This window comes from Diceros bicornis, chromosome X, assembly GCF_020826845.1.
Source record: "Diceros bicornis minor isolate mBicDic1 chromosome X, mDicBic1.mat.cur, whole genome shotgun sequence".
NCBI lineage: Eukaryota > Metazoa > Chordata > Mammalia > Perissodactyla > Rhinocerotidae > Diceros > Diceros bicornis.
The window spans coordinates 86,201,453-86,217,435 of NC_080781.1; the positions used below are offsets into that span (position 1 = coordinate 86,201,453).

Sequence of the window (15,983 nt, forward strand, 5' to 3'; positions counted from 1 at the left end):
TCCTCTAGTTCTTGAAACATGTATTATGTATCAGCCAATTAAATAAATATGAGTTAATAGATACTTCTCAAAAGCAATTTAAAGGTCAAGTAAGTGTAAGCATTTAGAATGAAGGAAAAGATTGTCCAAATGAATTTGTTTAACCTCATAAGAGCACATTTTCTCTCTGAGACAGGACAGATGAATTACACTCTAACAGTGATCTTCATTTCATTGTGCTAAAAACAGATTTTAATACACTGTCATTTTGTCTCACTCCTTCTCAACAACTGCAGGTGGTAACTGTTATCTTGTAAGTGATTTACAAAGAGAGATATTGGGGCAGTCTTCTCTGCAATATATTCTTTGTGGATAGGTATTTTTATTATCCTGTTGTGTATTCCATTTTCCCAGTAAATTCAATTGATGTGCATATTGACAGAATTCTTGGCCATCATTTAAATCATAACTTTAGTTCAAGTTGCCTTTTCAACATGGTAAAATGACCAACTAACTACATCATATTTTCCCTATAGAAGACTATTGTGATATCCACAGAGTATTTTGGTGCTGTGCAAGTATAATATATTGTCCTAAGAAGAATATACATTTCTTCAAAGTTAAATGTTATTAATGAGTTACAGAAGCCCTCAGAGAATGTTGTTTTAAGCGTAATTAGTTTGAACACAAATTCACAATACGTGCTATTTTGAACTTGCACTTAGTTAATCTGTACTTCTCTCATACTATCTCTTTGGGAAATAGTTTGTTAAACTCATTAAACGGTGTCGATAATCTTAAAGGAGACGGTATAGTCCACTGAAGAAAATATGCTTAAAAGAATATTTTAGCAGCATTCATTCACATAAAAACTGTTAGAATGTTAATTCTACTTCTCTTTTTTGTACACTTATTTAATATTGATTCACTAGTAGTTGGCAGATTTTTATGTACCTAGATATACAACAGTGGAGTTTATTATAAACTTGTTTTAATTAAAACTAGGATTTTCACCAAGGTATTCTGAATTACTGAGATTAAAAACATTTAGCTGAAGATGTGATTTTTTATAAATTGAACACACACACACACACATACACAAATATTGGGAATAATTTCCTGTCCACCAAGCTGGGTATATGAATTACATTTAGTAATTCTGGATATATGATTTCATCTTGTAGCTCATGAATAGTTTATTTTTAAATTCACAAATGTTATTAACTATAGCATACCCATTAATTAAAAGGCAAAAAGAGTTTTTTAGGATAAATACTATCAATAAGTTTCTGGTTATTTATTATCAAAACTTTGCTATGAAATTGACAGAGTCTCTATTCAATTAGTGCTTATGTAGTCTTTTATTCATCATAAATCAGAGTTGAGTGAGGAAATGCAAAAGAAATTTTTGATTCTTGTCAAGGCGAATTTTCAAGAGAAGCTCTAGAGATGTACTGAATTACCTATATTTTATAGTAAAATATCGTTTGAACAATATCATTACATTGTTCCACCACATTTTTTGAAAACATTTTATGTGAAGCACATCTGCCCATCTAAAAGATTATGTGTCAGTACTAATGCTTAACTAGAGACAGAGTGATATCAAGTGAACTTAGAAGGTGGATAGTTCTTAACAAATTAGACTTCTAAAACTTGGCAAACGCTTAAATGTTGTAGAAATAGATTTTCTGAAAAGATATGAATGGCAATATGAATAACTGCCATTAAGAAACTAGAGGACAGTAGTGCTGGGAAAACTGTATACCCACATGCAGAAGAATGAAGTTGCACCCTTACTATACACCATATACAAAAATGAACTCAAAATGGATCAATGACTTAAATATAAGAGCTAAACTTGTAAAACTCTTAGAAGAAAACATATGGGAAAAACTTTATGACATTGAATTTGGCAAGATTTCTTGGCTATGACACCAAAAGCAAAAGCACTAAAAGAAAAAAATAGATAAGTTGGACTGCATCAAAATTAAGAACTTTTGTACGTGAAAGAACACTATCAAAAGAGTGAAAAGACAACTCACAGAATAGGAGAAAATATTTGCAAGTCATATATCTGATAAGGGACTGATATCCAGAATATAGAAAGAATTCTAACAACACAACATACACCAAAAATCATTAAAAGAATTACAATATTACCAAAAACATCCCCAAACAACCCAATAAAAAAATGGGCAAATAACTTGAATAGACGTTTCTCCAAAGGCAGACTACTCATTAGGGGAATGCTAATCAAAAGCACAATGAGATACCACTTCACACCCATCAGGATGGCTATTATCAAAAAAACAAAAAATAACAAATGTAAGAAAGAATGTGGAGAAATTGGAACCCTTATGCATTGCTGGTGGGAATGTAAAATGGAGTAGCTGCTTTAGAAAATGGTGTGGTGATTCCACAAAAAATTAAACATAGAATTACCATATGACCCAGCAATTTCATCTCTGGGTATATACCCTGAACAAGTGAAAACAGGGACTCAAATAGATATTTGTACACTCACGTTCACAGCAGCATTATTTAAATTATATATATGTGACAATAACAGCACAAAGGAGGTGGATAGGAGCACAGCTGAATTGGAGTAACAAAACAACACCAGATGGTAGCTAAAAATCCAAAGGAACAAACGAACAAACAAAGAAAACCAACAATGGCAAATAGGAAGGTTAATAAAACAAAATTTATAATTAGGTACTTGCTCTCTCATTTTGCTCTCAGCTTCATTATAGCAAATAATACACAAAGAAATAATTTTAACAATGTGCTGTTGAGTTTGTAACATACATAGATGCTATATGTATATATATTTGTTGTTAATGCTGTTGAGTTGATTCTGACTCTTAGTGACCCTGTGTACAGCCAAGTGAAACCCTACCCGGTCTTTTGCACCATTGTCTCATCTTCTGGTGCTATATCAGACAATGCTCCACTGCTATTCAAAGGATTTTCATGGCCAGTTATTTTGGAAGTGGGTGGCCAGGTCCTTCTTCCTAGTTTGTCTTAGTTTAGAAGCTTCACTGAAACCTGTCCACCATTGGTGATCCTGCTGGCATTTGAAATACCAGTGGCATAGCTTTCAGCATCATGACAACGCATGGCCACCACAATATGACAACCAACAGATGGGTGGTGTGGTTCCCTGACCCAGATACAAACATGGGCCATGGCGGTGAGACTGATGAATCTTAACTACTAGACCACCAAATATATAGATAGAGAAGAGTGAATACAGGTATATAGGAGTAATATTTCCATATCTTTCACTGGAATTAACTTATAATAACTCTGAAGTAATTCTGATAAGTTAAGATCACAAGCCCTGGAGACCAATAAGAGAATGAGATACACACACGTGTGTATGCGTGTATATGTATACATATTTATGAACAATATTATATATATTATATATTATATATGCATATACATTGAAAAAATCATTAAAAGAACTATAATATTACACTAGAAAGTATTTACCTAAGGTAAAAGAAGCTGTAAAGGAGAAATAGGGGAACAGAAAAAGACATGAAATACATAGAAAACAAAAAGTAAAATGGTAGATATAAATCTACTATATCAATAACAACATTAAAAATGAATGGATTAACAGAGGAGATTTCATCATCATGGTGACATGAGAGGATCCCTTTGTCTCTCCCCTTCAATCTACACCAAGTAAAACATACATAACCCAAGAAAGGCTACATTGTCCAATACACCAGTATGCCAGAGATACGCACATTGGTACATACATAGGTAGATGGAGTGGAGCACACAGAGCACATGGAGTGGAGCACAGGGGAATAATATAGATGGTGCCCAGGACCCTGGACCCCTAGCAGCAGCAGCTGAGCCAGCTGCCCCCAGCCCCAGAGAATCCAGAGGACAGCATCGGAGGTGAGCATGCAACTCTGGCTGGCCAGCTGTGGCAGCACCTGAAGGCATTGGAAGTAGAGCAGCAGCAGATGTGGAGCTTCGTGATCCCAAGCCCCCAGCTGTGACTCAGAGCCTGGTAGCAGCAGCAGAGGCACACATAGGACTCTGACATCCCAATCACAGTGGTGCTTGTGGCCACAAGGTAACAAGCAACAGCAGAGGTAGGGCCCTGTGAACCTGGGTCCCTCCTCACTCTTCCCCTCTCCCCACCGTGGTGGCAGAGCTTCTGACCCAGGTGATCCCAGATGCAGTGGAGGTGTCAGCCATCCCTGTACCCCCAGTGGTGAAGCCAGCAACCCCATGACATCAGCAACAGCAAGGCATTAGTGACCCCCAGAGGCACAGGCAGTGATGAGGAGAGTACCTGCAGTGCCCCAAATAGAGGCAGTGGAGGGTGGAATGTGCAGATCCTCAAAGATAACCAGAGGCAGCTCAGGTAAGAGAAACCAAAAACTAGTGCTGTAGCACCAACTACTGAAAAACAAAAGAAAGGCTTCTACTCTCCAAACAGTTGAAAAGTTTGAATCAAAACAAATGAAGCTATGGGCTGGCCCCATGACCTAGTGGTTAAGTTCAGTGTACTCTGCTTCAACAGCCTGGGTTCACAGGTTTGGATCCTGGGAGCGGACCTACACTACTTGTCAGCTGTGCTGTGGCAGCAACTCACATACAAATTGGAGGAAGATTGGCACAGATGTTAGCTCAGGGCAAATCTTCCTCAAGCAAAAAGCAGAAGATTGGCAACAGATGTTAGTTAAGAGCAAACCTTCTTCAGCAAAAACCAAAACCAAAAAAAATAACAAACAAAGCTATACCTAAATAAGAAAAGTGTTTACTACTACAAAAGCACTGGCAGAGGAATAATTCAGCAAGCACCAAAAAAAGCCATGGTAACATGGCATCACAAAAAGAAAATAACAGTTCTTCAAAAACCAAACATAAAATCATGGAAGACTGTAATCTAACTGATAAAGAATTCAAAATAGCTGTCATGAAGAAAATTCAATGAGCCACAAGAAAACTCAGAGAGGCAGTTCAATGGACTCAGAAATAAAATCAATGAACAGAAGGAATACTTTACCAAAGGGATTGAAACTCCAAAATAGAACCAAACAGAAATTTTGGAGCTGAAGAACTCAATAAACAAGATGAAGAATGCCTTAGACAGAATTGGAAATAGAACAGATCATATGGAAGAGAGAATTAGTGAGCTCATATATAAAAACCTAGAAATCATGCAGGTTGAAGAGGAGAGAGAACAAAGATTTTCTAAAAAAATGTAGAAATTCTACAAGAATTATCCAACTCCATTAGAAAGGGCAACATAAGGATAATGGGTATTCCAGAAGAAGAGAGAGAGAAGGGAACAGACAACTTATTTAAAGAAATAATAGCTGAGAACTTCCCAAACCTGGAGAAGGAACTGGATATACAAATCCATGAAGCTAATAGAACACCCAATTATCTCACCACAAAAAGAACTTCCCCAAGACGTGATAATGAAACTGTCAAAAGTCAATGACAAAGAAAGAATATTAAAGTCAGCCAGGGAGAAATAAAAAAACAAACCAATAACACTCAAGGGAATCCCCATTAGGTCATCAACAGATTTCTCAACAGAAACTCTACAAGCCAGGAGCAAGTGGAATGATATATTCAAAATATTGAAAGATAAAAGCTGTCAGCCAAGAATGCTCCATCCAACAAAGTTATCTTTCAGATACAAAGGAGAAATAATGGCTTTCCCAGACAAACAAAAGCTTAGGGAGTTCATCACTACTAGACCTGTTTTACAAGAAATGTTGAAGGGAGCTCTTCTACCCAAAATGAAAAGGGAAAGGCATTCAAAGCTTTGAGCAAGGTGATAAATAGAGAGAATCAGAAAATTGCAGCTCTATATAAGAATAGGTTAGTAAACACTTCATTATAACTTAAAGGTAAAAGGGAAAGGAAGCATTAACAATAACTATAATCAATTCAATTTGGTAACAAACTCATAATACAAAAAGGGACAATTTGTGACAACAAAAACATAGAAGTAGAAGAAGAAAAGGACCAAACTTGCATAGGCAAATGAAGATAAGATGTTATCAGCAGAAAAAGGACTATCTTATCTGTAAGACCTTTTATACAAACCTCATGGTAACCACAAAACAAAAATTCACAGCAAAAATGAATGGATTAACAATCCAAACAAGAAATTGTCAGGCTGAATAAAAAAATAAAATCCAAATGTATTCCTACAGAATCCAGGCCTTAGATTCAAAGACATAAATAGATTGACTACAAAATAGTGGAAGAAATTATATCATACAAACAGAAACCATGATAAAGCTAGAGTGACTACACTAATATCAGACTTAAATAAAAAATATTGCTAGAATTTTCCTTTTTTGTGTTGCCCTTGTCTGGTTTTGGTATCAGGATAATGTTGGCCTCATAGAATGAGTGGGAAGCATCCCATCTTCTTGAAATTTTCAGAAGAGTTTGAGAAGGATAGGTATTAAATCTTCTTTTAATGTTTGGTAGAATTCTCCAGAGAAGCCATATGGCCCTGAGCTTCTGATTTTGGGGAGATTTTTTATTACTGTTTCAATCTCTGTACTTGTGACTGATCTGTTCAGATTCTCTATTTCTTCCTGATTCAGTTTTGGGAGGTTGTATGATTCTAAGAATTTATCCATTTCTTCTAGGTTATCCAATTTTTTGGTATATAGTTTTTCATAGTATTCTCATAATCCTTTGTATTTCTGCCGGTATCCATTGCAATTTCTCCTATTTCATTTTCAATTTTATTTATTTGGGTCTTCTCTCTTTTTTTCTTAGTGAGTCTGGCTAAGGGTTTGTCAATTTTGTTTATCTTCTCAAAGAACCAGCTCTTTATTTCATTGATCCTTTCAATTGATTTTTAGTCTCTATTTCATTTATTTCTGCTCTAATTTTTATTATTTCCCTCTTTCTGCTGACTTTGGCCTTCACTTGTTCTTCTTTTTCTAGTTCTGTTAGGTGTAGTTTACCATTACTTATTTGAGATTTTTCTTGTTTGTTGAGGTGGGTCTGTATTGCTATGAATTTCCCTCTTAGTACTGCTTTTGCTCCATCTTATATGAGTTGGTATGTTGTGATTTAATTTTCATTTGTCTTCAGGTATTTTTTGATTTCTCCTTTGATTTCTTCTTTGACCCAATGGTTGTTCAGTAGCATGTTGTTTAGTCTCCACATATTTGTGACTTTCCCAGCTTTTTTCTTGTAGTTGATTTCTAATTTCATAGCATTGTGGTCAGAAAAGATGCTTGATAGGATTTCTATATTCTTTAATTTATTGAGGCTTACTTTGTTTCTCAACATATGGTCTATCTTTGAGAATGTTCCATGTGCACTTGAGAAGAATGTGTATTCTACAGTTTTTGAATAGAATGCTCTCTTTATATCTATTAAGTCCATCTAGTCTAGTGCTTCATTTAAGGCCACTGTTTCCTTCTTGACTTTCTGTCTGGATGATCTATCCATTGATGTAAGTCGGCATTGAGGTCCCCTGCTATTATTGTGTTGTTGTCAATTTCTCCCTTTAGGACTGTTGGTTCTCCTGTGTTAGGTGCATATATATTCATAAATGTTATGTCCTCTTGGTGGAATGTCCTTTTTATCATTATATGCTGCCCCTCTTTTTCTCTCATTGTCTTTTTAAACTTGAAGTCTGCTTTGTCTGATATAAGTATGGCAAGTCCTGCTTTCTTTTGTTTGCCATTAGTTTGGAGTATCATCTTCCATATTTTCACTCTGAGCCTGTGTTTGTCTTTAGAACTAAGATGTGTTTCCTGGAGGAAGCATATTGTTGGATCTTGGTTTTTAATCCATCCAGCTACTCTGTGTTTTTTGATTGGAGAATTCATTACATTTACATTTAGAGTGATTATTGATATATGAGAGCTTAATACTGCCATTTTATCTCTTGTTTTCTGGTTGATTTATGTTTCCATTGTTTCTCTTGCTTTGTCTTTCTGACTACCATTTCATTTTGGTGGTTTTCTGAGGGGGTTTTCCCAGTTTTCTCAATTTTTCTGAATTGTGGCTCTACTCTGATTTTTTGTTTGGTGGTTAAGATGAGGTTTGTATAACAGATCTCATAGATGAGATAGTACATTTTCTGATAACCTCTTATCTCCATTAGCCTAAGCAGGTTCCATCCCTTTACTCTCTCCATTCAAAGTAATTATTGTCACAAATTTTTCTTTTCTGTGTTGTGAGTGTGTGACTAAATTGAAGTGTTTATAGTTATTTTTGGTACTTTCCTTCCCTTTATATTTTATGTTATAATTAACTGTTTGCTAACCTGTTCTGATAGAGAGCTGTAATCTTCTGATTTTGTCTGTCTATTTATCACCTTGCTGAAAGCTTTATAAACCTTTGCCTTTTTGTTTCAGATGGCAGGGCTCCTTTCATTATTTCCTGTAAGGCAGGTCTGGTGTCGATGAACTCCCTCAGCTTTTGTTTATCTGGGAAAGCTTTTATTTCTCCATCAAATTTGAAGGATAATTTCACTGGATAGAGTATTCTTGACCGAAAGTTTTTGTCTTTCTGTATTTTGAATATATCATCCCATTCTCTCCTAGCCTGCAAAGTTTCTGCTGAGAAATCTGCTGAAAGCTTGACAGGGGTTCCTTTGTAGGTTATTTTATTCTGCCTTGCTGCTCCTAATATTTTTTCTTTGTCATTGACTTTTTTTAATATAATTTTATTTATTTATTTATTTTTCCCCCAAAGCCCCAGCAGGTAGTTGCATGTCATAGCTGCACATCCCTCCAGCTGCTGCATGTGGGATGTGGCCCCAGCATGGCCAGAGAAGCAGCACATTGGTGCGTCCCTGGAATCCGAACCTGGGCTGCCAGCAGTGGAGCGTGCACACCCAACCCCTAAGCCACGGGGCTGGCCCATGTCACTGACTTTTGACAGTTTTAAAAACTACAGGCCAATATCACTGATGACCATAGATGCAAAAATCCTCAACAAAATATTAGCAAACCAAATACAGCAATATGTTAAAAAGATCATACAACGTGATCCAGTGGGATTTATACCAAGGATGCAGGGATGGTTGAACATCCACAAATCAATCAATGTGATACACCACATTAACAAAATGTGGAATAAAAATCACAGGATGATCTCAACAGATGCAGAGAAAGCATTTGACGAGATCCAACATCCATTTATGAAAAAAATTCTCAATAAAAAGTGTATAGAAGGAAAGTACCTCAACATAATAAAGGCCATATATGACAAATCCACAGCCAACATCATACTCAATGGCGAAAAACTGAAAGACATCCCCTCTGAGAACAGGAACAAACAAGGGTGCCCACTTTCACCACTCTTATTCAACATAATACTGGAGGTCTTGACCAGAGAAATTAGGCAAGAAAAAGGAATAAAAGGCATCCCAATGGAAAGGAAGAAGTAAAACTCTGGCTGTTTGTGGATGACATGATTATATACATAGAAAATCCTAAAGAATCCACCAGAAAACAATTAGAAATAATCAACTACAGCAAAGTTGCAGGATATAAAATCAACTTACAAAAATCAGTTGCATTTCTATACATCAATAATGAACTAGGAGAAAGAGAAGTCAAGAATACAATCTTATTTAAAATTGCAACAAAAATAATAAGATACCCAGGAATAAATTTAACCAAGGAGGTGAAAGACCTATACATTGAAAACTATAAGATATTATTGAAACAAATCCTAGAAGACATAAAGAAATGGAAAGATATTCCCGGCTCATGGACTGGAAGAATAAAATTAGTTAAAATGTCCATATTTCCTATAGCAATCTAGAGATTCAATGCAAACCAAATCAGGATCCTAATGACGTTCTTCATGGAAATAGAACAAAGAATCCTAAAATTTATATGGAACAGCAAAAGACCCTGAATAACCAAAGTAATCCTGATAAAAAAGAACAAAGCTGGAGGCATCACAATCTCTGACTCCAAAATATATTACAAAGCTATAGTAATCAAAACAGCATGGTACTGGCAGAAAAACAGACACACAGATCAATGGAACAGAATTGAAATTCCAGAAATAAACCCACACATCTATGGACAGCTAATCTTCGACAAAGGAGCCAAGAACATATAATGGAGAAAGGAAAGTCTCTTCAATAAATTGTGTTGGGAAAACTAGACAGACACATGCAAAAGAATGAAAGTAGACCATTACCTGACACCATACATGAAAATTAACTCAAAATGGATTAAAGACTTGAATGTAAGACCTAGTACCATCAAACTGCTCGAAGAAAACATACTTAGTACACTCTTTGACATTGGTCTCAGCATCTTTTCAAATACCATGTCTACTTAGGTAAGGGAAACAAAATTAAAAAACAAATGGGACTACATCAGACTAAAAAGCTTCTGTAAGGCAAAGGAAACCATGCACAAAATGAAAAGATAACCCACTAACTGGGAGAAAATATTTGCAAATCATATATCCAACGAGGGATTAATTCCCAAAATATGTGATGAACACATACAACTCAAGAACAACAAAGCAAACAACCTCATCATAAAATGGGAAGAGGATCTGAACAGCCATTTTTCCAAAGAAGATGTACAGATGGCCAACAGGCACATGAAAAGATGTTCAACATCACTAATTTTTAGGGAAATGAAAATCAAAACTGCAATGAGATATCACCTTACACCCGTCAGAATTACTATAATTAACAAGACAAAAAATAACAAGCGTTGGAGAGGATATGGAGAAAACGGAACCCTCATACACTGTTGGTGGGAATGCAAACTGGTGCAGCCACTACAGAAAACAGTATAGAGATTTCTCAAAAATTAAAAATAAAAATACTGCACAATCCGTGTATCCCACTACTAGGTCAGAACATGTAATCAACGATACAAAGAGATTTATGCACCCCTATGTTCATTACAGCATTATTCACAATAACCAAGACATGGAAGCAACCGAAGTGCCCATCAACTGATGAATGGTTAAAGAAGATGTGGTATATATGTACAATGCAATACTACTCAGCCATAAAAAAGACAAAATTGTTCCATTTGCGACAACATGGAAAGACTTTGACGGTATTATGTTAAGAGAAATAAGCCAGAAGGAGAAAGACAAACAGTGCATGATTTTACTTATTTGTGGAAGATGAACAAACACATGGATAAGGAGAAGAGATTAGTGGTTTCCAGTTGGGAATGCAAAAGGGGTAAAGGGGTACATATATATGGTGATAGATAAAAACTAGACCATTGTGGGGTGGGCAAGATGCTATCTATACAGAAACTGATATATAATAATGTACACTGAAACTCCACAATGTTATAAACCAATATGATCTCAATAAAATAATTTTAAGAAATGTTACTAGAGATAAAGAGCGACATTTTATCATGATAAAAAGACAAAATAATCAGGAAGATAAAACAATTATAAACATATATGTATCTAACAACAGTGTCCCCAAAATCATGAAGCAAAAACTGACAGAAATGAAGGGAGAAATAGACAATTCAACAATAACACCTAAAGATTTCCATACTCCACTTTCTATAATAGAGAGAACAACTAGAGAAGAGACCAACAAAGAAATAAAAGACATGAGCAGTACTATAAACCAACTAGACCTAACAGAAATCTGTAGAACACTGCATCCAACAAGAGAAGAATACACATTCTCCTCAAGTGCACATGCTGCTTTCTACAGCATAGACTATATGCTAGACTATAAAACAAGCCTAAATATGTTGAAAGAATTGTACTCATACAGAGTATACTCTCTGACAACAATGTAATGAAATTATAAATAAATGACAGAAAGGAATTTGGAAAAGTAACAAGTAAGGGGAAATTAAACAACACACTCCTATATAATCAGTTGGTTAAAGAAGAAACCAAGAGAGAAATTAGAAAATACTTTCATGGTGAAATACTCAATGTTGTCTTCTAAGATCAGGAAAAAGACATAGGATGTCTGCTTTCACCACTTCTATTAAACTTTATACTGGAGGTTTTAGCCAAGGTAATCAGACAGGAAAAAGATATAAAAGGCATCCAGATTGCAAAGAAAGAGGTAAAACTTTCTATATGCAGATGATATGATACTGAATATAGAAAATTCTAAGAAATCCACTAAAAACCTATTAAAACTAATAATCAAGCTCAACAGTGTTCTAGGTTATAAGAGCAATATATAAAAATCAAGTATATTTCTATACTCTAGCAGTAAATATACCTAAAAAGAAATTAAGAAAACAATCCCATTTAAAATAGGACAAAATGGAATAAAATACTTAGAAACAAATTTAACAAAAGAAACATAAGGTTTGTACTCTGAAAATTCTGAAATACTGTTGAAAGAAATTAAGGATCCAAGTAAGTGGAAAGACATCCCGTGTTCAAAGATCAGAAGATTTAAAATTGCTAAAGTGCAATACTTCACAAATTGATCTTCAGATTCAACATAGTCCCTATCAAAATCCCAGCTGAATTTTTGCAGACAGTGAGTAGAGGAGTTGGAATTTTCATGCATTGTTGGTGGTAATGTAAAATACTGCAGCCAATTTGGAAAATGTTTGACAGTTCCTCAAAAGTTAAACATAGAGTTGCCACATCACCCAGCAACTCCAATTCTGTGTATATTCCTGAGAAAAACGAATAACTGTATCTACACAAAAACTTTTACACAAATTTTCATAACAGCATTTTCTTATGATAGCCAAAAAGTGGAAACACCCCAAATGTCCATCAACTTATGAATGGATGAGTAAAATGTAGTATATCCATACAAAGTATAATCTTGGCCAATAAAAAAAAAAAAATTGAAGTACTGATACATACTACAGCATTGATGAAACTTAAAAGCATTATACTGGGCCAGCCCCATGGCTTAGTGGTTAAGTGCGCGCGCTCTGCTGCTGGCGGCCCGGGTTCGGATCCCGGGCGCGCACCGACGCACTGCTTCTCCGGCCATGCTGAGGCTGCGTCCCACGTACAGCAACTAGAAGGATATGCAGCTATGACATACAGCTATCCACTGGGGCTTTGGGGAAAAAAAGGAGGGGGATGGGCAATAGATGTTAGCTCAGAGCCGGTCTTCCTCAGCACAAAGAGGAGGATTAGCATGGATGTTAGCTCAGGGCTGATCTTCCTCACAAAAAAAAAAAGGAAAAAAAAAACATTATACTAAATATTACAAAAGACTCCATTTAAAAGATTCCATTTATATTACATGTCTAGAACAGACAAATCTATAAAAGAATAAATTAGATTAATAGTTGCTTAGGGCTGTGGGGTTTGGGAGGAAATAGGCAGTGACTGCTAATAGATACTGGGTTTCTTTTTGGGATGATAAGGATGTCCCAAAGTTGATTGTATGATGATTACACAACTCTGTGAATATACTAAAAACTATTGAATTGTGCACTTTAAATGGGTGTATTTTACGGTATATGAATTATATCTCAATAGAGTTATTAAAAAGGTCTATAAATCATATCTCTTTTCAGTGAAAAATGGCTTTGTATCAATTTCCTTGTCATAAATAGGCAAATAACTCAATGTTTAAATTATGATGTATTCTTTTGTTGTAAAAAGGCTGCCAGATGAGTTGCTTTTCTGATGACCAGGAAATTAAAATTTGTTTTAAAGTATAGTTATATGTGTGTTCATATATTTCCACACATGCTTTTATGACTTAATATCACTCCAAACACATAAAACTCCACCTTCCTATTTCTCAAATATAATTGTGCAAAAATATAGGATATTTTAAATGTTAATCTCATAGGGCATTTTTTAAGTATCCTCTAAATGTAGAAAAGTAAATGGTTATCTAATGGAGAAAATTAGTCTTAATGGAGTCAGTTCTTATATGTCCTATTCTTTGGTTTTAGATGTGATGGAATAATGACCTGGACTCTATATCCTCTTGAGGATTTATAGGATCATGAATTTCTATTTTTAATTTTTAAGATTGTTATGTCGTCTTTGAGAATTGACCTTTATATCGTGATGGTATCCTTTATATGGCTAAAAACATTTCTTGCTCTAAAGTCAACTTTTATATTGCTATAGCTACTCTATTTTGCTAGTCTTTGTATGGTATACTTATTGATATTTGATACCTACTGGCATTTGTAAACTTTATAGAAATCTTATAAAGGAGTTTTAGAAAATATTATAGTTTAAAGCTAAGTATTTGGATCTATAGTTTATTATGTTACTAAACTCTGATTTGTCATTATTTCAGAAAATGAAGAATACAGAAATAAGTTATCTTTGAGATAATTACAGCTATATTTCATTCTTGAAACTAAAAGGCATATCTTAAAGTTCAATAAACTATGTTTCAAAATTAACCTAATTTATTCTTAGATTTATTCTCAAATTAATTAATTAGATTCTTAACCAAATGGTTAGCTATAATTGGTTAGTTCATCATATGTTTCTAGGACTGGTTTTCCCATTCAATTTGCTCATGTCCTCTCCTTGTGTTAGTTAGGAGCCATATTTCAACTGACTTGTGTGTATAGATGAATGACCATAGTTTCCATTTATAGTCACAAACTCAATAAAACATATCTACATTTGGAGTACTAGGCCAAAGTATCTTAATTTATAAAAATGAGACCCCACCCACCCACTTCTGGTTATGTTTCTCTAGGAATTATTTCTTGACCAATCAAGTACCAATTGTGCAAATATTGGAAGTCTCTGATGTATTTATATATAGATTATTAACTTTTCTTGTAACAATATGATTTATTTCAAGTAGCTAATAGAAGTATGTCTTTGAAATATAAATTTTATCATTTGTTTCCCACCCTAACAGCTGCAGAAATAACTGTTCAACCAACTGTGGAAGAGGCCTCTGACAACTGCACTCAAGAATGTCTCATCTTGGGCCATTCTGATGCCTGCTGGATGCCAGCTTCTCTGACCCATTCCAGCCCTTCACAGGCACAGGCCTCTGCTCTCTGCCACAGCCCACCCCTGACACAGGCCTCTGCTCGCCGCCTCAGCCCTCCGGTGACACAGACCATTGCTCTCTGCCACAATCCTCCGGTGACCCAGGCTATCGCACTGTGCCACAGCCCTCCACCAGCACAGGCCTCTGCTCTCCACCACAGTCCGCCTGCAGCACAGGCTACTGCTCTTCGCCACAGCCCTCCACCAGCACAGGCCTCAGTCCTCCGCTACAGCCCTCCTCTGCCACAGGCTGCTGCCCTCTATCGCAGCCCTGCACAGCCACCAATGGGTTTGCAGCAAGGTTGGGGGCAAGGTGCTGGACCTGAGGGACTGCTTTCTCTTGATCAAGGAGTGCAAGGTAGTACAAGATCCCAGTTTTACACCATGTCTGAAAGACTTCATCCTAGTGACGATTCAATTAAAGTCATTCCCTTGACAACTTTCACTCCAGGCCAACAAGCCAAATCCTCTCGGGGTGATTCCCCTATTATGAAAGAACATCCTTTATAAAGCTAAACAGCTAATTCACATTTTCCAACAGGATGTATATAATCAAAGTTTAAGATCCAGTTTCAATGAATATTCCAAATTGTTAGGTTTGTAAATAGCTATGTAAATAGAAACAGATACCAGAATAAAGTCTAGAGCTAGACCCTTAGTCAAAAGTTAAAAATAAATTTACAATTTGTTTAATTCAGAATGTAAATTAAAAAATAAAAGAAATGAAAAAAATTTACACCCCTTTGTACAGAAAGGCTTATCATGACAGATATTAATGTGTACTGTATATTATTTCTGATGCATTGTAATTTTTTTCATTTACTTTTACCAACATGTGCAATATTACTGATTTTTCCATTCTGATTTTTGTGGACCCAGTATGTAGCAAATGGAAAACTAGCAAATAACTGATTTTCCAAGAGTACCTTTAGTTTATCTAAACTCTTGTTCAGACAACATTAGAAAGTATAAATATGGTAGCATTTTTGTCTTTTTGTTTGATATTTGTCTCCAGTTTTTTGTTACTAGTGTTTCTACAA

The 15,983-nt window shown here is 35.4% G+C and overlaps 1 protein-coding gene across 2 annotated transcripts in view; it reads left to right on the plus strand.

Moving 5' to 3' along the window:
• Positions 1 to 15,738, plus strand: part of LOC131401210 (protocadherin-11 X-linked-like) — a 399,191-nt gene extending 383,453 nt beyond the window's left edge. For both annotated transcript variants that reach the window (XM_058536299.1, XM_058536300.1), the window contains one exon: positions 14,807 to 15,738. In XM_058536299.1, the coding sequence (XP_058392282.1) occupies positions 14,807 to 15,453 (647 nt within the window). In that variant the 3' untranslated portion in view covers positions 15,454 to 15,738. The remainder of the gene's footprint in view (positions 1 to 14,806) is intronic.
• The last annotated feature ends 245 nt before the right edge of the window (positions 15,739 to 15,983 follow it).